Source organism: Ischnura elegans, chromosome 5 (assembly GCF_921293095.1).
Source record: "Ischnura elegans chromosome 5, ioIscEleg1.1, whole genome shotgun sequence".
Classification (NCBI taxonomy): Eukaryota; Metazoa; Arthropoda; class Insecta; order Odonata; family Coenagrionidae; genus Ischnura; species Ischnura elegans.
Window position 1 is genome coordinate 87,005,049 of NC_060250.1, and position 23,118 is coordinate 87,028,166.

The window sequence follows — 23,118 nt, forward strand, 5'->3', positions numbered from 1 at the left end:
GTATGTAATTAAAGAGATATTTTTAAAATGATATCAAGGTTGGTTCTGTTTGATTTATCGCTTCTTCATATGCGTAAACGCCAGGAATAATTTGGGTATAAAATATGAGCTATGTATTAAAAAATGATATTACCGAATATCCTGATTATTGCATTATCCTGATCCTACCCATCCAGTTATAAAAAAACGGGGCAATCATTACGCAATATACTATGATCTATGAACTAAGAGTATTTCCAGGAATTACTTAAACGAATTATTCGGGAAACTCAACAAACGTAATCGGAAATTCCCATGGAAAAATTATTCTTTGATAGAGCTGTTTTTTGCCGATTCGAATATGTTAAACTTTTGAAGTCTAAGGAATATAACGAAAACTTGTAGTCGTTATGCATGTGTCTAATGTTTCACCATTTAATTGTTAAAGGAGGAAAAGTCATTTTGTGTAAGTTTTTCTACGATTTGATTGATAAGAAAAACGAATTCTCGAGGAGAATTGAGGATAAGAGTTAATTTTACCACCAAATATGGTCTTTTTCACTTACTATGAAAAGTGGCGTTGGTTCTCATTCTGTCTTCAGACTTTATCCCTTATTCCAAAGGAATAAATACGGTATAGAATTAGTGATTATTCCAATTAAAACATTAAGAATTATTTTTCTAATGATTCGGGAGTGTTAAAATAGATGCTGATATTGCACATTGGACTTTAGTGAAATATCTCTATCGCTGAGTTATGTTAATTAATTGTAGAAAATATTTATCGCCACCCAATTTTTATGTATTTCCAGGAAATTTATTTTATTTTTTTAATATATGCCAGGAAATTTGTGAATACCAGTTGAAAATATTTTCGCATATGGATTGATGAGAACAATCAGAGATTTTGTTTACCATTCTGAAGCACGCACTTTTGGGCGAAAGATCTCGTAAATGGTGGAGAAAAATCTGCTGTACGTGGACGTAATATCGTGATCGTTGGCAAGCGTACAATCAGATTTAACCTCATCCGTCATACTTACCGTTCACTAAGGCTCGGCATGCTCTGCGAATGCATGTTGCATGTTAAAGGTTTTCTTATGTTTCGCAGATAAGATGGTGGCCATGACACGCATACGAAGCCGAGGCGCCGATGATAACTCAGTTATGAGAACTTGGGTGGCGTTACTGAGTGGATATCATGCTGAAATTGCGGGTGGGCTTTTAGTAAATTTCTTATTCAGATTGCCAGCGATGTCCGGCTGACAGAATAGATTTTTTCGAGCGATTTTCTTATTTTTTCTAATTATATGAGTGTGTATTCTTTATTTTTTCCATTGTTCTCTTTCTTCAGTTAGATTGTGCATAGCGTTTAGTATACCCAGCATGGAATCTAGAAGGTTTTCAGTTGAATTTGATTAATGATTGACAGAAAGTGGTAATTGGTCTTTTGTCCATGTCGTCAAATTCTTTCGTGCTTGGTGAGAAAAGTGAAACAATCGTCTGTTTATTTTAAAATAAGCTGAATAAGCCATTTCTTTAGAGCACGTTCTCAGTACCCCACGTTACCGGGTGAAAAATCAAATAATTTCGGAAATAAGTGTACATTTTTATGATGCATAGAAAATTTTATGTGACGTCGAAGAGAATGACAGATTTAAAAATACATAAGACGGAAAAATTTGTGAATTTTGATGTCCTTATATTTTAGTCGCTTAAAAGCACCCTAAAATCACAACTGTATGAAATGTATTGGCATAAAATTCGTGGATTATATTAACCAAACTCATCTTCCCATCGTATCTGCGGGAATTATTCATGCTACATGCAACATCCATTAGCCAATTTATGATGAAAGGGGTACATTTGAAGAAAATAGTCGGGTAGTGGCGTGGAAAAGTGATCGAAGCACCAGAATAATTTGCTGATGATTATGATTTATTTCATAACTGTGGCTCTCGATGACTTTTCAGAACCTGTTGTTACCTCTTTTGTGGAAGATATGAAATATGGTGTGTAATGTGTGTATGCATGGCTCAAGATTAAGCTCATTTCAAAATGGTGGGATAAACATTCAGTTGTGATCCAGGCCGCATATACATTTATATTCTTCGTGAAAGCCTCATCGGATCGCTGAATATATTGGTATGATGTTAAATGCCTGGGATAATGAGTTAATCGTAAATGGATCAATCGCAATGGTAAATAATCATTCCAAGTGGAAATGAATTTTGTGAAAATATTCCCAAAATTCACTAAAGTACTCCAATTTATGGGGAAACCTCGATTTCAAGGTTTTGACGGCTTACTCTTCATCTGGTATCAAAACATGACTGGCTCCAATGAAGGGCTCAAACCTCGGGATGACGATGACATTGACGTGACGGCGTTCCCTTGCGTTAAAATTTCTAATGATCTCGTGCTAGACTGATTTATCCCTGATCCGAGGCACATGCAAATGGATTGAATAGGGACCCACTCCGTTTGATGCGTTGCCTAGGGAAAAATTTTGAGATCGATTCCGAATGGGCTGGGACCAATCTGCTTTGAGGTTCTCCGTGACCATTGTCGAGAAGACCTGTTGCTGGCCGTAAAACCTCGGGGGCAATAAGGGGGGTCCCGCCGCGGGAATGGATGGCTGTCACAGGCAGAAGGGGAGAGCACGGAAAGTACACCACTTAGGTCTGTGTTGAACTACCACCCGGGCTATTAGAATACGACCGCATTACGTTGAGTGGCGTGGCAGGGCTGTGTTTTGCAGCAGTTGATGTGACGAAGGCTCGTAGCTAATCCTTTGCCTCCGCTTTATAGGTTTTACGTAAGCATTAATGGAGCATATTTGGGAATGGTTAATGGTGGTTAGGATTTAAGGCAAAAATATTTTGATATGTTGCATGAAAAAAATTAAAATTTGTTTTTCCATAGAATTAATGTTAAAACACTTCCATGGTTTCGACGATTAACGTCATAAGATGACCAAAAGATACCATCGAAACCATGACAGTTTTTAATACAAATTCTGTAGCAAAAACAGTTTAATTTTTTTCATTCAACCGATCAAAATATTTTGCCGCAAATCCTGCTAATTTGATTTAGAGAGAAAATACGCGAAAATAATTGGTACCTATAAATTACATTACAACTCACAATTACAACTGCTCACTGACCTAACAGTTTTATTTATTGGAAAAGTTGTCTGCATTTTTAGAGGTGATTGTAAACTACAGAGCCATCTTCAAGCTGTCAAAGGCATGTAAATGTGACAACATATTAAGAGAATATTTTCCTATATTTAACCTATAATATTTTCATCCGAAGTTTTCCGTTCGTGTTGACTGATGATTACACTGATTAAAGGTTTCCTGTTTTAGAAATGCTAGTTAGAGGAGTGGGCAGCGGTGATCAATCTCAAAGGTGGCGTTGCTCCCCCACCCTAGGTTAGCAATTTCACTCTGCGAAACTCGAGCTCTACGGAGTTGAGGAACACTGTAAGTGAGCCGTGAAATCAGGTAATTCTTCCTCCCGAGTTGCTCGCGTCTGGGGACGACCAGGGGACCTTGTTTCATTAGCTTGATGCTGCTCAGTAGGGAATATAGTCCGCTACTTAGTGTGCCCTTCTGATGAGACTGTTCAGTAAAAGCTTATTGAGGTGAGCAGGTCACAGGCTCATTTCCAATGACTCTAAAGGCAAGAAATCAAGTTTGTCACTCAAGAACGTCAATTCATATGTCGTGAGAACTTATGTTTTATTTCTAACTATATTCTTTTTCTTGAAGCGAAACCAAACTTTTTGATTTTTCTTAGGTAAATTTGTTGATTTTATTCACACGTTGATTGTCCCTCTTAATTAGTCTCGGTAATCTATTGAATACATAATAATACCTAAATCAATGGACTAAGTAATATTTTTTGCATTTAATTTAAAAGTTAAACGTATGACAAGTGACAGTTTTCTCAAAGGATAAAACGGCACTGTCATGGGAAATGTAATTTTTTACGCTATATATTTTCTTATTGGTAGCATACCTTACCTTACCTAAAAAACAGGAATCATGCGATAGAAAATATTTGTCATGAAACCTTTCTGTAACATTATATTTTTTATGTACTTAATTAATAGATAATTATAGCCACGAGTGAATTTGATAATACTTGTGCGTGCAGCCTAAAATTAAGATGAAAATGATCATTTAGTGCTTTAAATTCTTTGAATACTATTTTCGCCTTTTTTATCTGGAGCATTTCATCAAATCTTTGCCAGTCTAATGCCATGTAATATTCTTCTTTATATTCCTTATCTCTCGGTGAAAAAGCACAAATTGAGAAATGTGGAAAAGTGTTTATCAACCCTTCAACTCACTTTTAACTCTTTGTGAAGCTAAATTTTTAATAACAAGTACCTGCCACCAGAATTTTCCTAATACTCCGTTAGACTATTTTAAATTTGTTTCTTGGAAGGTGTTATTAGTTTAAAGAGCGTTGGAAACTACTTCTTTCATTATCCACGAGTATTACCAGCTGTTGGTATTTCTAAGTGTGTGTGTGAGACTGTGACGCAAAAAATGGCATTATTAAGGATATATTTCTCAAAAATTCGTGAAGTAACCTATCACCCCCTCATTTCCCCAAAGAATCGTATTATTTTTATGTTATTTCTCGTTCGGATCGCGAGTTGCCGAACCTGACCTACACTTTTAATTTCCTTAATCGAAAGCTCTCTTTTAAGTCTCCCATTAGCGGAAGTTTTTTTAAAATTATTTAGTGCTATTTTTTGTTATCCATCCACGGCCTCAGGAGAAGGGAAGAGTGCTGTGCTACGGAACACTTTTTCAACTTAAAGCTGATTAAGTAAAATGTATTGGAGAAATTGGACATAAAAAAATCAAAGTACGGCCGATGGAAAGGGAGTAATTCGTCCTCGGAATAAACATTGTACTCAAGATATAAACAGTTTGTTTAATGATATCATTACATTAAATAAGTGACGAGACATTGGACCCAAAAAAAGGTCGGAATACGATAGACGGAAGGGGAGTAATGCGAACTCAGAATAGATATTGTACTCAAGATCTAAAACATGTCTTTAATTATTTCATAACATTCATTACCTACCTGTTTGTTTCTTTCGGTACCCGCTTGAAACTATTGCCCAGGCCTCGGGTTTCCGATCCGAAGTCTGATACGTTTCACGGTTTCAATCGTATTCCCTGGAGCTGATCGGTGTTTTCTTTTCTTCCGTCTCCCTCTCTTCCTGCATGTCCGGGACTCGCTTGCTTGATTGCGATTGGTCGCGGTACAGCCCATCGCAGACCACCGACCACCGTCTCCGGATGGATCCGGGGGGCGGAGGAGGGGAGCCCGCGACTGGGGCCTCGAGGCAACTCCTCGCGGGGTCCGACAACAGGTGGCGCCGCGCCGCCTCATCCCCCGCCAAGTGGGCAGCTTACTTCCGACTCCTGCTCGCGGCCACCCTCATCGTGGGATGCTGCGCCACCGAGGGGAATGTCGGTGAGTGCCCCAAAGGAACTCTCTCTCTCTCATGCCATAAATTAAGCTGATTCAGGCATTACTTCTGCAGCGGAACGGCATGATTACGTAATATTAACCCTTTCAGTCATGGCGTCCATTAAAATGGACATGATCTTTAGAGGATTTTTGCTTCCTGAGCTGCACATTAGTCAACATGGACATAGATTACATAATTTACTGCGTGAAATGTATCCAAAATCTTTGGTAAAAGTGTTCGAAAGGTTATATAAGGTTAAATTCCGAAAGAAAACAATTTCTAACAACATAAAGAAAAAATGTGGTCATGATAGGGAATGTGTAATTACGTTACTGAAAAAAATGTCCGCTCTACGCTATAAAATTCAATCCACCGACTCGAGATTCTACTCCGTATACATTTCAGGGTGCAAAGCAAGCTTTTATTCCATCATAATGAAAGAGAATTAGCAATTTGTGCTGTTGATCCTTTGCTTGGCAAGATAACGTGACATTGGTTTCTCACCAAAGTCTACTTCTATAGTAACATAAAAGAAGCTGTGAAAAGGGAGAGTCGAAGAAATGAAAATATTCGGTCATTCTGTTACTGACCTTTTCCGCCTTATTATTTCAGTCCCTTATACGACCTTAATATTGGTGATATGTCATTTGTCACATACATTTTTCTATGAAAATTTCCATATCTCTTTCTCTTCTTCGGTATTCCGCTGCTATTAACGTAAACTCATTAATTCCGGATAAAGCATGATTTTAATCCAATTTTCGCCATTATTTAACGAATGAAAAGATATTCAGATGAATGCCCTGATACAATGAGTCTTTGAAATGATGATTTACCATCCCATGGCGTACGTAATACAAAAGTCTTCCTATTTATGTGTAAAGTGTTAGATTCGATCGACGGAGTAGAATATTCATAATTATATCTGGAATTTTGTATTTACGTATATTTAAACCCTTTATTTCAGTGTTCTTTGTTTACAACTCATGGGTACGAGCCATGTATTTTAAATGAAAGATACGGAAATGGGATAGTAATGGATTCATTTTATACATAAAAAATACGGCGACCCATTGTCGAAGGTAATCCTTCCCCATGGCTGCCTTAGAAGTAATTTAAGGATGTATTTGCTTCTCATTTGGGTCTCTTTCGCAGATTTAGGACGTTGGTAAAAGTAAGTTTTGGATTCTTCGCATGTAGCTTAGATCAAAAAGAATATCCCTGAGCTCACGTGACATCCTTGTCCCGCCTGAACTTTCCTCGGTATGAAAGACCTTTGATAGGTTGCTCCTGTCGATAAAATTGTTATTTTCTTCTGTTGTGACACTACGGTTTAGCTTTATTGATTTTTTAACGATGGCTGATCTTACAAATAATCTAGGTAATAATCTTAGAAATATAATCTTTGTAGCGAGACAAGAAGCAATTTTTGTCTTTCAGGTGATCACGTTAATTTTGTGACAATAAAATAAACTATATTCGATTATGGGCTTTATATCCTAGATTTTTAGGAACGAATATATAGCATTTAAATTTGTAGCTCATTGAGAAGGCTCTGAATAGATCCTTTTCATGCACTCTAATCTGTTATCTCGCCGTAAAATCGTTTTAATATCCATAGGAACTCGCCAGTTTTTTGTGAGTCAACCCATTGGCGGTATGAGCTGCTATCGGTGGAACGTGTCAGTTCTGATGAAATGGAATAAATAAAATTCGACAGTGTGGTATTTAATTTGGAACCTAAGGAAAAATCGTAATGCTGAGAATTTAGCTCGATAATGTTTGTTTTCCCTCGCTTGTTACGTTGCTGTTTTTGCTATCGCTTGTGCCTACACTTTTCTGTACACTACTTTTGTTCACCTTAAAATTAACCAAAATCAGATAACTGAATCGTGAGTCATGAACAAATTTAAACTATTATATATTGAGTTCAAATTTCCGCCCGTTTTAACTTGTGGTGTATTTTTATTTTTAGTCTTGTTACAACAGTTTCAATGTTCAATTCGAAATGTTCCGCAAATAGCGTGCGTAGTGCAAGGAAAAAGGTTAACGACTCGATCTATTGGAAACTGAATTATGTATCTCTTCATAAGCCGGGTAAGTTTAATTTTGAAAATTGGTTGTGCCTTTTCAACAGCGGAGTCACAGCAATTGATTCAACATAAGCCGACTCAATACGTCCGACCACCTTCACACCGACTCAAATGGCCATTATACATTCTGCTTTGAAGGCGGTTTATATCGATAGTTTGTGTCACAAACCTTTTCCGGCGTTATATATCAGTCCCTTTCGCTACACTTGAATACTGTTGTGCCACTCGTCCCAATTTTTCTCACAAACCTTGCCTCCATCGCTCTCTTTCGGAATTCCGCTCTTTAAGCATTTAAATCTTTAAGCATTGGTTCAGGAGTTGACGTTACTTTTGTCCAATAGTTGCCGCGCGTGAACGAGTGAAAAGATTTTCAGGTTAATGCACTATTACAATGAGTCTTAAAATTGCTAATTTACTATCATACGTGATGTAAAATTCTCCTTAATGTTGATTTGAGAGCAAAGAGGAAATATCAGTAATACTCTATTTTCATGCAAAATTGTTCATGCTTTTTTGTCTAAAACGCAATGCGAAATTTTGTCCGATCCGTTAAAGAGGTATCAAATTCACTGTTGATTTGGTTAGTAGAATATTTATCAATATTTATTAATATGGGCCTCCTGTTGCCATAAGTTATAAATAAAATTCACTTCAATGGGGTAGTAATGAATTCACTGTTTCATGTATTATCCTCCTTATATCACTTATCATGCATTTACCATAGCTTAGGGTGGTACTATTCGTCTTAATAGTGCTTTAAAAAGGGTTAGAATAGACGCATTAATTTTTGGTAGAAACTTCCACAAGGGAGTACTTTGACAGCGATGATAACAGCGATATGAAAAATTCTTGTTAACTGCTTGGATTAAAACCCTGAGTGAGAGTTGAGACTCCCAATATTTACGTAAAATTAGTCTGTTATTGTGCTTGTCTAGATTTTTATCTTAATTTATGCATAATAAAATGAGCGTTGAACAAAGTTCTGGAGTGGTATTCGGCAAAGCATGCTGTTAAAAGTAAAGCGCAATGGCCGGGTTTAACATCGTTTTCACCGGCGATGGTGAAAACAGGAAGCGGTTCCTCCTGCAAGGGACGCTATTTAATCTTACCCACCGACGGGGCCCGCCATTTTGACCATTCTCTGGATGGGGTCTACAAACACTCTAAAATTTCATTCCTCGAAACGCAAGTGAGGAAAAGTTCTCTCTGAGTGAAACTATCCCTTTGTATAAGCAGGCAGAACTTTGCGAGTGTTTTGCCCAAAATTAGCCTCCGGCGGACTCATACCAAGCGTTTTACTCTGGCATTCACTTTTGGGCACTCCCCGCAATGCGGCGAGTGAGATACGGCATGGCTACAAAACATCCAAATGAGCTAAATGTATATTTAATAAGGTGTGGCTGTAAATGTGTCCCTAGGTCTCCTTTTGTTCATCTTTGGCGAGCCGTCTTCATACGCTATGGCTGTGTCATTCCTCAGGCCGTGCCGTGAAATTCCTCGTGCCCGGGTGCTAACGGTTCTAAATACAATTGTTACGGGACTTTCCTATGCTAAGGGCGCCCACCATCCACGTTGTTCTATCTGCGGGTTATCACACACTGCTGTGATTACTGGTTAAATGTATGCCGGAAAGTCATCAGTGGTGGCTCGTTGGAAACCGTTATAACCAGTGATCACGGCAGGAAAAAATGTTGTCATTTTCTCATCGGAATTTCGACAACTGTTCCTTTGTAGTAAATTAGCGCGCCTTTCATTAGCACTCTATGTTTTTATTTTCATATAATACATTATGGCAAGCAATAACTCCGTTAAGGATAATTAATACGGGTTGGATGCAGTCGAGTTATTTTTCATTTTGCGTATTTGGTGTCACATTATAGGTAGGTAGGAAGAAATTAGGATTGAATTTTTGGGTTCATTTGGAGCGAGTAGAGATAAGACCCCACCTCGGAAATTTTTCGGGGTTTGAGCCCCTTCCAGAATTCGCTACGGCCCGAATGTCACTTAATTTAGTACGAACCAATACTCTTAGAGGACAGATCAATATGACGGTATTGTATTCGAAAAAGATGAATATGGGATCTGTATCGCTTCATTCATTTCATTCGCGGTGAAATTATGTTTTTTTTTTTAGATTCTCAAGTGTCTAAGAGCTCATCGATCTATTTAATTAGGCAAATTAATTGCCTGAATGGAATGAAAACCGAAGGAGCAGTATTTATCGCTTAGATTCAATTGAAATTAGGTTATACGTATGATCTATTCCGAAAAGGGGGAATGACTTTTTGTATCAGATTTTTTTTTTAATTTCCTAGTGGAAACGGAAAAAGATTAATTATGTTGCTGCTGTCCCTTTCGGACGGTCAAAATCCTCTGGTCAGCAGTTTGTGGTAATTTTTTCCATTATAAGGGCAGTTCCGGGAACTTTCGCTCGACCCTTCGTTATCCATTTGATCAAAAATTTTCAAGGCTTTCCCAAAAAAGGAACAAGGATCAATAATTGGGCGTTTTAGGGTTCGGGGAAGCTTAAAAGTGCCTATTCTCCGATAAAAATCACTGAGACTACTTCATTGGCCTATAGGCTATTTTTACTATCGGTCGTGTCATAGAACTGTGAAATATGAACGAGTGAATCTCGCCTCGAGGAGGAAAGAATTGAACACCGCTTTTGTCAACATCTGGTCAGAATATCATGCATTGAAAATATTTGGAATATACTTAGTTTTCGAATTTTGTGAAATACAGTTAAGGCAGTTTTGAAGAAAGTACAAACTTCTATATAAACCACAATCAAAAATATTATCGAAAATAAGTTTTGATTCGAAAATATTCTCTTTTTATAGATTTTCTGCTGAAGATATTTTTACCGGACCCAACGTGATACTTTTTTTGTTGCATGGAGTTTGTTTTTGTTTAGTTGCCACTTCATATAAACTGTATTACAATCTAAAATGATAATTGTTTATACTTCATTTTATTTTTTCACGGTAGTTGATATTTCATTATTTTATGGGCCTGTAAAAATGTTTTAAGAAACACTTTTGCACCAAACGTACGCAATAAATTTCTCGATCGCGTTTGGCCAAGGCAGTCGAGGCTACTCAGGGTCCCTCCTCTATTGGCTTGGATCGTGGTGCGAAGATAGTGTGTAGTACGTAAGCTTCGTAAACTTTCGAGGCTTTTGCGGTAAGGGAGACCACTCTCCGAATTGAAATGCCCAGAGACCTCTGGCCCCTTGGCTCACGGGCTGTGTGACGTTCGTCCCTAAGTTTTCCCCTGCCGTCACAAAAGGAGTGACCGCGGCCTTAAACCGATAAGCTCCTGTCACGCGTCGTCGAGTAAACTTTTGAGGGGACTGCGACTTAATCAGTCAATTGACACTTTCCTCTTAAGCCGGAAGCTCGTAAAAGTTCGGACTCGTTCTGGCGCAGTAGAGGAAGTCGAAATTATTTATCGCTACGAGATACTCCACAACCGCAATTAAAGCAATGTTAAAAATCCTACAGAGGTTAATGATTTTTTTCTTATATTTGTGGTTGTCATAATTTACCATCAATTTCCCTTTATTCATGAAAATATGTTTGGTTCGAAGAGATCTTGTAACTCCGACAAGAAAGAGCTACATAATAACTCGTCGTAGTGCCTCGATTTTTGCCAACTTTTGATAACTTCTATGTAATTATTGTAATGACATGGTTAGCATTCTGTCATCAGTATAATATAATAATATGCCCTAGTTTCAATTCGAAAACATTTTTTACTTTTCAAAATTATATTTTTCAATCGTGGCCGTTTTATTCATTTCTACTCGCGGTGATGAAATATCTAGTTTGGACGTAATTTCGCAATTTCACTAAAGAAATATATATCAAAGGCATTTTTAATTTCATCCGAATCTTTTTTCCAATTATGGATATTTCGTAAGCCTAAAATTATGGAACAATGCCTGAAACGCCCGGGTCGAATGAATAGCGCTGAATGTAAACCGAATATTGGCTACTCGTATAATGGGGCATTAGCGAACAAATCCGGAAATAGGGGAGTTCTTATAATATTTTATTATAGGTACTATATTTAGAGCTCTACGATCAACTGGTGACTAGCAAATGATGACAAATGATTTGGAAGGATCACGCGATCAAGTTAACCTTTGACAGTTGAATGTATAAAAGATTTTAATCCCACCATGTCTGTACGATAAATGATTTTAGGCCATCAAGAAATTTCTAACAGTCAAAAATTTCAAGGTTTGGCGCTGGCTTTCAGTATTGCAATAAACTAGATATTACCGTACACTAATTTTTGAATTCCTTGAATTAGTTTATCAGAAGAAATCTTGGAACTATTGGTGGTTTTTCAATGGTATTCTCAATCCCTGTTTGTGTGAATTTTGGTCAAAATCTTCCCTACTCTCTCAAATTCTGTGTATTTACTGTAAAGTCATGATAATCAAATTTCCGATGATTTTGAAACCTTAAAAGCCAACTAAATGACTACAGAAGAGACATAAGACTGAATAACAAAATAAGATCAGTGTAAGTTCACCAGATCTATATGCATTAGTTGTTAAAAAAAAGAAAACGGAAAGTATTGCAGGGTGAGAGGTAATTTGATGCACTGGAAAGGTACTAAAATATTGAGCATTTAGATAGATACGAAAAAATGTTGTAATTAACATTAATTGATAGCACGCTTGTTTGGGCAGCGTTACGCTGCGTCGGTCGTGACAGGTCTTAAGATGTGTTTAAAAAATTCTTTGAGAACGCCCTGAATTTTGCTTTAATCTTTATTTAAATGGCATTTTGAATTCATTATGGAATAAATTTAAATGAATATAAATTAATTGAATGAAAATTTGGTGTCTTATACCTTAACTTTGACCCACCGAGTTGCAGAGGGACCTTGTTACTAGCTTGACGTAGCACCTCCAATATTTTTTACCATAAAACTTTCCCATTATCCTGAGTTAACATTACTGGACCTGTATTAAGTGATTCTCCATGAAAAACACGTACTCCGCTGATAATAGAACTGAGAAAATAATAATGACTATACCTATTATTCCTGTTTTTTCTCATTCGTTTTTAATGTGCGATTAACATTTAAGACTTCTTTTTATTCAATAGGAGTAAATTATGTACTGTCAGGCAGAAAATCACGAGTTATTATAATACCGGGATAAAATTTAGGGAAGCAATGAAAAAGATGGTTTTCATATTATTTGAGAATAGTAAATACAAATTCGATTCCATAGTCACGTCAAAACAGCTTGTCATTGCAGATTTGGATAGATTGAATTGAAGCATTAAGATGCATTTAACATTGTTTTAGAATAATACATTTAATTGAGAGATAATGCCCAAAAATCTTTGCACAAAGCCCTATGGGATTTATATATTTTCGAGCCTTTTGTATCACTTTTTGTTCAGTATACCACTTTCCTCTTATATTACTAGGGAATTATAAGAGTACGATTCGGTTCCATGCAATCGTGCCTAAAAATCCTATGATAACAGTACTCGATGAAATGAAGTTAAATAATAAGATACATTTCATAATTTTATTGAGATTAATATATTATTTTGGGAGAGCAGAAGACCCACAATCGAGGCAGATAGTACCCCAATTGGAGTTATATATAGTCGAGCCTTTTGTGCCGCTTTTCCGTGTAGTAGTAACCCACTCCGCTCCCCTCCCGGACGAGGGCCTTCATCCGGCCCCGCTCCTAGGTCCTGTCTTCGCACCGTGGCGCAGCGGCGCGCCGGCCCTCTTCCCATCCGACAGCGGCGCAGTTGGCTCAGGAAGGACCTGCTTCGCTAGCGCCAACGAAGCTCCCTTTCCTTCCTCGAGTCGTTCCTCCCTCTCCTCCTCCCCCGCCACCCTCTTTACCTTGAGGCCACGTCCCTGTTATTCCTTAAAAAGATGACGAAGAGAAAAAAAATATAATCCGTTGGCCCTGCTTGCGTCAGACCCCTCCACTGTCATCTGCATGACTCTGCGAGTCCCCTCCGTGACGTTTTCAGATTGTCTCTCTTTCTTCGTCTCCTTTATTCCCAGAGGTTCCTGCTCTCTTCCTCTCTATCCCCTTCCGACTCTCTAGCATTCCGCATTTCGTTTGTTTCAAGGTACGGGTAGCGAAAACGTATTCACTCTTCTCCAAAGCAGGCTGACGACCCCATTATCATTTCCGCTTCTAGTTTCCGAAGTTGTCGTGGGGACGAATGTCGCACTCATCTGCAGAAGAGCGCCGACGATTTTGAGGGCACGCACACAGAGGGGAGAGGCGAACAGGAGCCAAAAGATTATCTTTTTTCGTTTCTCTTAAAGGTTCACATTTATTAAATATATTTAATAACATTAGCGTTATATATTTTAATCAGTGGTATTTTAAGACCCAGTCGTGTTTAACTGATGAAGATATCGTCAGCAGTACTTATTCACTTTGAAGTTAGTCATGAAGTGGAGGCGGATCGTGACATTAATTTTAAAGAGGAATTACCAAAGCGTTTATTCCGTTTTTTTCCCTTTGGGGTTAGCTAAATTTAGGGCTAGCTATAAGAAAATATATTAATGATCAATATAGCAACAATCGAAGCGAGAGTCGCTAATTACTTCGCTGGCATGAGTAATCTGCAATTAGTTTTGATCGATTGTTAATCGACCATATGGTAGCGTAGGAAATGTGTGTAATATAAGTGTATGCTAAATAAATTCCAGTTCTATAGTGTCAATTTTATGCTGAAGTAAAGGACAAAATAGCTTACTTAGGAAGAGGACTTGAGATAAAAATATCGGTCCCGCAATTCACGTCTTCTTTTGGATGGTATAAATGGAGGAGAGGTGTAAAACCTTCTGTTTGGTTGAAAAAGCATTAATGAACTGCCTCAGCCAGAAAATAGATTTATCCAGCCTGATAACATGAAAACGGCCTCTCGGAATGGTATTTTTATTAGGTTTTCGGTCCTATCACCAAAAAATGGTGGTCAACGAATAACCGAAATAGGAGCTATGCATGCAAGGCCACTGAAACCGATTTGTATTTTTACCATGATATAAAATGGCAATGACGGCATGCCGCGGCAGCGGTTGACTCCATTTCTTCATATTGGATTGCTTAAAGTAGCTGCGATTAAACATCAAAGTCCTCGGAAATTGCTAGAAGCGAAGAAAAAGTTTTTCCAAGTATCAGTTAAGATTGATAATTCCGTTGATAAGTGATGTTTTTGATGTTCTACGATAAATTTATTGAATACCCGCAATTCCCCATGGAACTCCTCAAGGAAAAGCCATATTGAAGCTCTTTGAATGCTTAAAATTAAAAACTTTTCAATGAATCACAATGTACTGTGAAGCAGTACTGTGAAGATTGAAATTACGTTTTTATGGTAAAACTACCTCAAAAATTTGCAATAACGTTCACGAAAGTAAAAAAATTGGCATTTGTTTTTGAATATTCATTAGAATTTAAAAAGCAAGTATAATATTCAACTTGTCGGAATTCGGTCCGGCAGTTCAGAAAGGCTCTTCTACCCCGATTGTATGATATTTACCTATTAATAGCGTATCTCGGGTGTGATATTATCCTAGCCCATAAAAACCTTCCAACCACTTGAAGAACTTAATTGGTGAAGAATAATCCATTTCTTCAGTGGTTTAACTATTTGAAACCTCGAATACATTGCTAAATAAATGGATGGTAACTGTAAATTTCAACCAACTTTTTAAAAGTTAAACACCGACCAGTTTCAGCACTCACGGATCACTTTCACGGAGTATCTGTATTTAGCTATGAAGTAGAATGGAGAGAAATCTCGAAAGTCTCGATAGAACAATTTTTGATCAAGTAAATTACTCTGCAGTACCTAATGGTCTCCTATCAGTCGTGTTAAATGAAATCCATATTCGATGCGATGATTGCTTTTCAAATATTTTAATGAGTGAGTTTTTTGTCATTATTATTATGCTTGAATCCGGTCAAATTTTCCTGTCATCAATGGACGCTGAGTCACTCGATGATTTTTTTCGCGGCTCACACTGCTTTTGGTAAAGCAGACTCATTCATTGAGTGCCACAACTAGATCCTAAAGAAACCACCAATCCGTTTTGATTTTCACTAAGGCATTTTGTGTCTCAAATATAGTCACTTAGACCATGTACTCTTCCAACAAAAAAGATGCTACCGTTGTGGCTTTCACATTGATATAAATTAGCAAAACGTGCCAAGTGGTCGAGGAAAGGAATTGTCCCCCCTGCCCTGAATGTGTGAAAATAAACCGCTAATGGCATGGTTTGGGGTGAGATTTTCTCTCAACTGTCAACTTAATCATGGAATTTAACGCTGTATATTTATTTAATGTCATCGAAAGAAAATGGTCACTTATAAAGCAACGAAATTTTTGTATACTTATGTTATTCCACCAGGTTGCGTTTGAAACCTCTCTTTATAGGGGTGATTCCTTCCTTCCACCATGCTGTCTTGAAACGGTTAGCGAATGGTGAACCCGCGAGTAGCGTTCCAGGTAAAACATGAACAAGTGGCTCCGTGTACTTCATAATGGAATTACGATTAGAATAGAAATAAATGCTATTATTAAGCCCTGGGGGCAGTGAAAGGAGATATCAGTGATTTTTTGTTGTCAAACTCAAACAAGTTTTACGAGTTAAAATCCGCATACTCGCTTTTCGTGAATAGCCGATCGTGGTTAGAATTCCAATAGAGAATGTAAGCGCTATCTGCTGTTTCCATTTTATTAACTGACGATAGTTTTGGGCAGTTTGGATAATAGTTACCTATAGGTTTTTTCTATCTCTATCCATGTATACTAGTTTGGAATCTGCGAGTAATTTCATTCAAAACTTTGTTTCATGACCGTAATAACAGGATTTTTGTTCATGAATTTAAAAAAATAAGTGGAATAGTATGAAAAGTAAAATTCATCAATTTAATGTAATTTTGACCACATATGTTTTGTTTTTCTCATCACGAAATAAAACTTGACATCTTGGTAGTATAAGTGTTTACATATTTTTTTCTGATTTACTCAAAGGACCGTGCAAATCTCGAGGTCCAGGATGTGCGGATAGCTGCGGAATTAGGAAATGTGGTTTAATATTTACGTATTTTTACGGTTTTTTTTTGGGGCGACCCTTCGCGAGTTGTGCGCATTGGGAAGAATTCACGAGAACTAAAGAGGGTGTGGTATCCTGCTTAGTAATCTCCTTCCCTTCCACTAGGGCTTTAGGGTACATTACCAGAACAAATTGGGAATTTTGAAAATGCGGCTTAATATTTAGGCTTTTTTTACTCTAGTGTTTGGGCCAACCTTCGCAAGCTTGTGCATTGGGAAGAAGTCACGAGAATCAGTGAGAGTGTGGTAACCTGCTTCGTAATCTCCTTCCCTTCCACTAGGGCTTAAGGGTACATTACCAAAACAAATTCAGCTGGCGCATGCCGCCTTCCCCAATTCCTTGCTCACCTTTTTACCTCCGCATCCACTGCCTCCATTCCGCCGCTGTTGCCACCGCGGCAGCAGCCCTTTGCTCTAGGAGACCTCCCACGCACCCCATGGGGTCACATGCCCCAGACACAAATCGATCTCGACTCACAGCGTAGGGGGCGACCACCGCGCGGGGCCTCTTTCACGTTCTCTGACCCTCCCAGTGGCTGATTCAGGGGCGGAAAAAGGAAATAGTCCCAATCCATGATAAAAAGTTTTTTTATGTAAATCACTTTATACTTAGAAACGGAGCGTCATATTTAGATACACGCCTTCTATACGAAACAAATATAAAGTTATTAAAAAATACAACATTCGTCTATCATATGAACTAAATCCTCAGTTGGCGCTATAATATGTACGGTATATTGACCCTTCTCCCGAGAAATTCTCCCCAAAATTAAAAAAAAACTTTTTAACAATGAATTATTTTACTTTTCGTACCATGGACTTGAGAGTACCGCCTGCTCGTTCTCTACAGCCAAAATCGGCTCAACTCGAATTGGCGTGGATAATTGTTGAGAAAGGCTAAAGTCTACCTCAATTCTTGCCAATAGTAAGGAAAGTAGCGGCGTCTATCTTAATCTTAAAACTATCGAAAGTACTAAAAAATCGACACTTTAAATGACTGATGTGCGATGACAGCTCTGCGTGGGGGTATAATTTAGTAATTGATCAGGGTCATGATGAGCCAAGTTACGCCACCATATGTTGTCGTGAACGAGGCTTAACCTTGTTCGCCTCTGGATCCTCTCTTGCCCCTTTCTCTTCTCTGTTTCCCCCACAGTATGCTGTCTCTCTCGAGAAAAAAAATAATGTGAGGGCCCCACTGCGATCAATGCCCCGTGGAAACCCGGACCTTTCTTTCCGCTTGAGGCCATGAGGGCAACAACATCCAGAGTCCGGGCCGCGTTGTTCTGGAATATCGCGAAGGGGGATATTAATCATCGATCCAGAGAATTGAAGATGTGAAATACAAAATTTGTCTGTCTCTGGGATGAGTCTCGTCGTGTATCGCGTTTGTTGATTCATTGGCTGCCAACATTTTATGTGTATAATGAAGTGTCCATTCGTATACTTCGAGCAACTCATAGCCAAAATTGCGTTAAACACGTTCACAACTCGTTGGCTTGGCTTAGCATAACGCATGTGATTTAAAAAATTATTCAACCAAGGTAATTCAAACAGCGTATCAATCGTGAAATCAGTTGTACATTCAGTATGTAGTATGAAGGACTGTATTCATGTGTTCCTATATTTCTTGCTGTTAAATAAAATTCAGAGAGAGTTGAGAATTGTTTAAATAATGACTACGCCAATGATTCTAGGTACGCCTTAGTAATTTATTGTCAACTAGCACATGATCTTATCAAATTCTTCATTCCTAAGCCGATGCATCAACTAATGTGAACGAGGTTTATGATTGAGATACTTTTGTTTTAATGTTAACATTATGTAATATTATCATTACATTAAATCAGAGGTATCATTTTAGTTTGGTGTCCATATGGCTCCTTATCTTTTTCATGCGCCTTAAGTTTTCTATGTTTCTCAGGACAATTTCTTATCTAGGGGTGTCCTGAACATAGCTCAGGGACGGGAAACTTAACAGAATGAAAGGCTGACATATATAACTGCGATGGAAAAAATTGAATGCTTTTATGAACCCATCATTGGATTAAAAAGTGTTCCTTATATATTAGAGTAGATCTGGAATAATTCTTTGCATTAGATCTTCTGGAGGTAGGGCAGGTTGCGATACTTTGGAAAACGTTTTATCTCGTTTAGTATTAGCACCAGGGAGGAAGGTAGAATATCGGTATGTTTAACAGGTGTGACGCCGTGCTTGGACTCTCAAATATTTGTGCTGAAAATTGAACCCACGGAGACTTTGGTTCGAGACCATGTTTCGCAATTAACTCAATTTTCTGTTCTCAATCAAACAGGATTTTATTGGCAGGACTACGGGATTTTTCCTTCCTCACTGAATTCAATAGAGGCACCAGTCATTGCAGCCGGCTTTAGGGTTTCCTCTTCCTAATTTAATACCATTCATGCTTAAAAGGAACTAGATGTTACGCTCCTCGAAACTTAGTTTACGGAGGGATTTTTTTTTCCTCAAGGGAATCTAATATATTTTCGCGCCACGTAGCAGAGTACGGTCGTCCCGACTCCGTATGGGGGTGGAGAGTTCATGCCGGGACTATCCGAGTACCTGCCATTATTTGCAGAGCATGTTAAGGGATGTACCGGGGAACGTGGATGCCTAAAATTCGTCTCTGAGTTACGGAGGTTTTCGTCTCTGACGACCATCATCGAGTCCAATGCAACATTCTGGGCACGCAGTCTTTAAGGAGGTGGAACGATTCGGAATCAGCCGAACTTATCCAAAAACGTCTCTCATGGGATAAAGTGTAAGTCTTCGTGTGTGACTCAAAAACCATCGAGCGTACGCTATACCTCCCTCTCGTAGCTCCTTCGTATGAACAAATAAAAGAAAATGCGCAGAGCCCCATTGTTTTGTCTCTTACGTGAGCCTGTAGAGGCGCCCTTGTCTCTACCCGCGCGACCTGCTCTCGCATTCCGTGGATATCTTGAGATTCTTGAGTCCCACCGCCAAACGCCATATGGATTTTCTTTCTCTTGGCCTTCTCCCTTCGCTCATTTCTTTTGTTTTAGTCTCTCGCTCTCTGTCTCCCTCTCCGTTCTGATATCACGGCGCGGCGGGAATGCGTGAGCACGTAGAATTCGCTTGAGTAAAGAGAAAGGCCTTACAGTATTGCTCTCAGGTCCGTCTCGACACAGAACCGTTGGAACAATCACGCGGCGGTCGCAATGCGGATGTCAACCCTCCTGCAGTAGCCGCATCTGACATATCTCCGATGCAGCGGGTTGCCTGCACCTTTTCTCTCCGACACTTTCTTATTCTTATTATAAGTCTTCGACTGTGTACCCATGGAATTGGTGCACGAACCATACTTAGTCCCATTTAAAAGTCTGTATTTTAATTTGCTACGATTTCTAAATCTTTTAACTTACTCAGTTGGTGAAGATAGCTATTATGTATTTAGGGCCTTACCATTGCCGTTTGAATAACCGAAAAGTAATTTTAGGACTGGATGAAAACTGTCTAGCTGTATTTTCAATTGCGTATTTATTAAATTGGTATTGTCAAGAAGGTATGACCCTAAAGTTTCAGCGTGCAGCTAAGAGCTTTGATAATTTACAACTTTAAACACTGGTCGTCTGCATTCATCATATCTTGTTGCTTCCATCCTCAAAATTATCACGACTATCTGTCTTTTTGGGCATATCTCCTTACTTGTTTTGCGGCTAAATTACCAAAATTAATGAATATTAAATAGTGTTCGTTATTTTTTTTTGCACGCGGTTCTTCTGGGGTTTTATTTTTCCGGTGGCTACACCACGCGGTTTCTTCCTATTGATTAAATATTATAATAATAATCAATAGGAATATAAAAATAATATTATATCATATCGATTAATGGGTTTTATGCTTCAATTCCATTTTGTTGGTTGATGAATATGCAATCTATTATTAAATTAGAAGAGAATTAGATTTATTCTCTTGAACTGAAAAATAAATAAAAAAAGGAATTAAAGATAAGACGGACATTTAAGCGTAGAAATAACTTTGTTGTTAAGTTAGGAAATATGCCGTTTTCAATATAAACATCCATATAAAAATTCCTATAGTCTAGATCAATGGAAACTGATGAATCGATATCTTTTAAAAATTGTTTGGTAACTGGTATTAAAGGCATTAGGATTTTTCACCATTTGTTATTCAATTACATAGTTTGCACTCATTCTAAGTCTTCTGTATGTCAAGAGCCGTTGCAGTGTAGTAAGTCCTGAAGTAAACTTCAATGTGGACGTTACCATTCAAATTACGACCTTTTAGCGAAATTATTCTCCCTGGAAGAAATTCATTTTTTGTATGCTGGGTGTCTTTTCTTTTAAATATTCTTAGTGTCCTCTAGATAGGTTCGCTCTTCTTATTTTACTCTGAAGAATTTTATTTTGTACCCGAGAAGTAGAATACAGCTAAAAGATAACTTTGACTTCGACGGAGTATTTAGCGAAGTACACGAGAAAAAAAACTTCTCTTTGCTGCCAAGGAGAGAAGAAAGATAATCTTAAAGGCAAATCCATGGATGAATATTCTAAATTATATTTACAGAGGATCACCAGTCCTTTTATTACAGGTCTTGGGAAAGTAATTCAATCATATTGAGTAATTCAAACACCCATTTTATCATGGTTAAATAAAGAAAGCAAAAAATTCCGCTTTTAACAAATCATTCTTACTTAAGTGTTCAAGAGTTAGGGTGTGGCGGGATCATTCAATTGAATCCTTAAAAAGCAAAAAGTTAACAGTCGTAATGGTTGATAACTCTAGAATAAAGTCATTGCAAATACAAAAGTTATTGATTAAAACAGTTTTTTTACAAATTAGATGACTGTGGTGAGTCAAGGTGAAGAATGTCAAAGAGAGGTATTAGAACTGTGATTCTATTTTTGAGTCCTTACTAGGCTCACACCTGCCGGAAAAACTCAGAGAAAAGTGAAAATTTACATTTTGATTTAAAGTATACTAGATGAGTTTTATTTTGAAATATTTATCTACCTCTATCTCTTCAAAAGTTCCTCATCTGGTAGAGAAATAGTTGAACATCTTAAAACGTTTATTAATTATGAGATTTTCGTTATATTATACCTATCAAAATTCAATCATTAGTATCCGTAAATACGAATTTTTGATTTTGATAGTAAAAGGAATACTTATAAATGTATGCGGGTGGCGTGGGCTCCCTCCAACCATACACTGCTCCTTGCAACGCAAGAGTATACACAGATACTCATGCGTAGGTAGCTAAAACTTGTTAACGGCTACCTACTTTAAATAATTCTTTGCATGCAAGGTTAGTATTAAAGAAAGGGTTAACCGCGAATTAATAAAGGTCAAAAAAATGCTCAAAATGGTAAGTTGAAAAAATTGCAGAGCAAATTTCAATAGAACAAAAATAGGGATAGAAAAACATGAAATCAGTCATCTTAGCGAAGCGGATGGTAGCCATCATATACTCTTTCAAAAGGACCGCTGAAATTCATCGTTAGCTTTCTCCCTATTCTCGTGCAAGGATTTTTGGTGGCGTGAGCAAATTACGCAAAGGACTGCGGCGCCTACTCTTTGATCATGTGATCTCACTCAGTCACATCACTTTTCTACCATATGCTGACGGAGCTATTGAGTGGCACTAAATGTATCCGGGTGTCCCGACCGTTTTACTATTGCAAAGATAATCGTCAGCACCAGAGTTCGTCGACTTATATGTTATGCCAGAGGCAGGAAACATGACACTTGATAAACGCCTCTATCTCATTTCCCATGGGTTGGGAGAAGGATAGGAATATTCAGTTGGTTGGAAAGCAAATGTATCAGAATTAGTTATGGGAGGAAAAGAAAAATAATTTGGGGGGAAATTATCTTCAAATGCAAAAACTTGTCTCGAAGAAGCTCTGTGTGGTTGCTGTATGACTTTTGTGATTCACGTTACATGGTTGTTAGGTATTCGTAACATAGTGTTTGTAAGGTGGTTTTTGCGTGACTTATTTCTTTAGCAATTGACTTATTGATGTTTTTGTAGCAATGGAAGCAATATTAACCTATCATGATTTTTGTATGGAAAGTGCTTATGGAATGAATGCTTATGATTTTGAAATAAATAATGAATTTGTTTTACGATGAGAATAGAGGTTAGCAGTTTTGATATGTGATTCGTCTCAACGAGAACGATTGATTCGCTTTCTTTTTTACTGATAATTAGGTGATTTTTTTCATCACTATGTTCTCTCAACAAAATACATCCCACATCACCTTATTAAGATGAAATTTACTCATAATTCCAAAGAAAGAGAGGTTATGAATGGCTAAAGTTGAAATGCAAATAGTTTTTACTGATCCAAGCCCATAAATAATTAAACTTCACACAGCGTAATGCATGCTTACTTCATGTCA

The 23,118-nt window shown here is 37.8% G+C and overlaps 1 protein-coding gene across 1 annotated transcript in view; it reads left to right on the top strand.

The window, feature by feature from the left end:
• The window catches only part of LOC124159199, a 224,783-nt gene that overhangs the window by 11,730 nt on the left and 189,935 nt on the right, over positions 1 to 23,118 (top strand). Inside the window, exon 2 of the mRNA XM_046534846.1 lies at positions 5,279 to 5,487. Coding sequence (XP_046390802.1) covers positions 5,310 to 5,487 — 178 coding nt within the window. The 5' untranslated portion in view covers positions 5,279 to 5,309. The remainder of the gene's footprint in view (positions 1 to 5,278; positions 5,488 to 23,118) is intronic.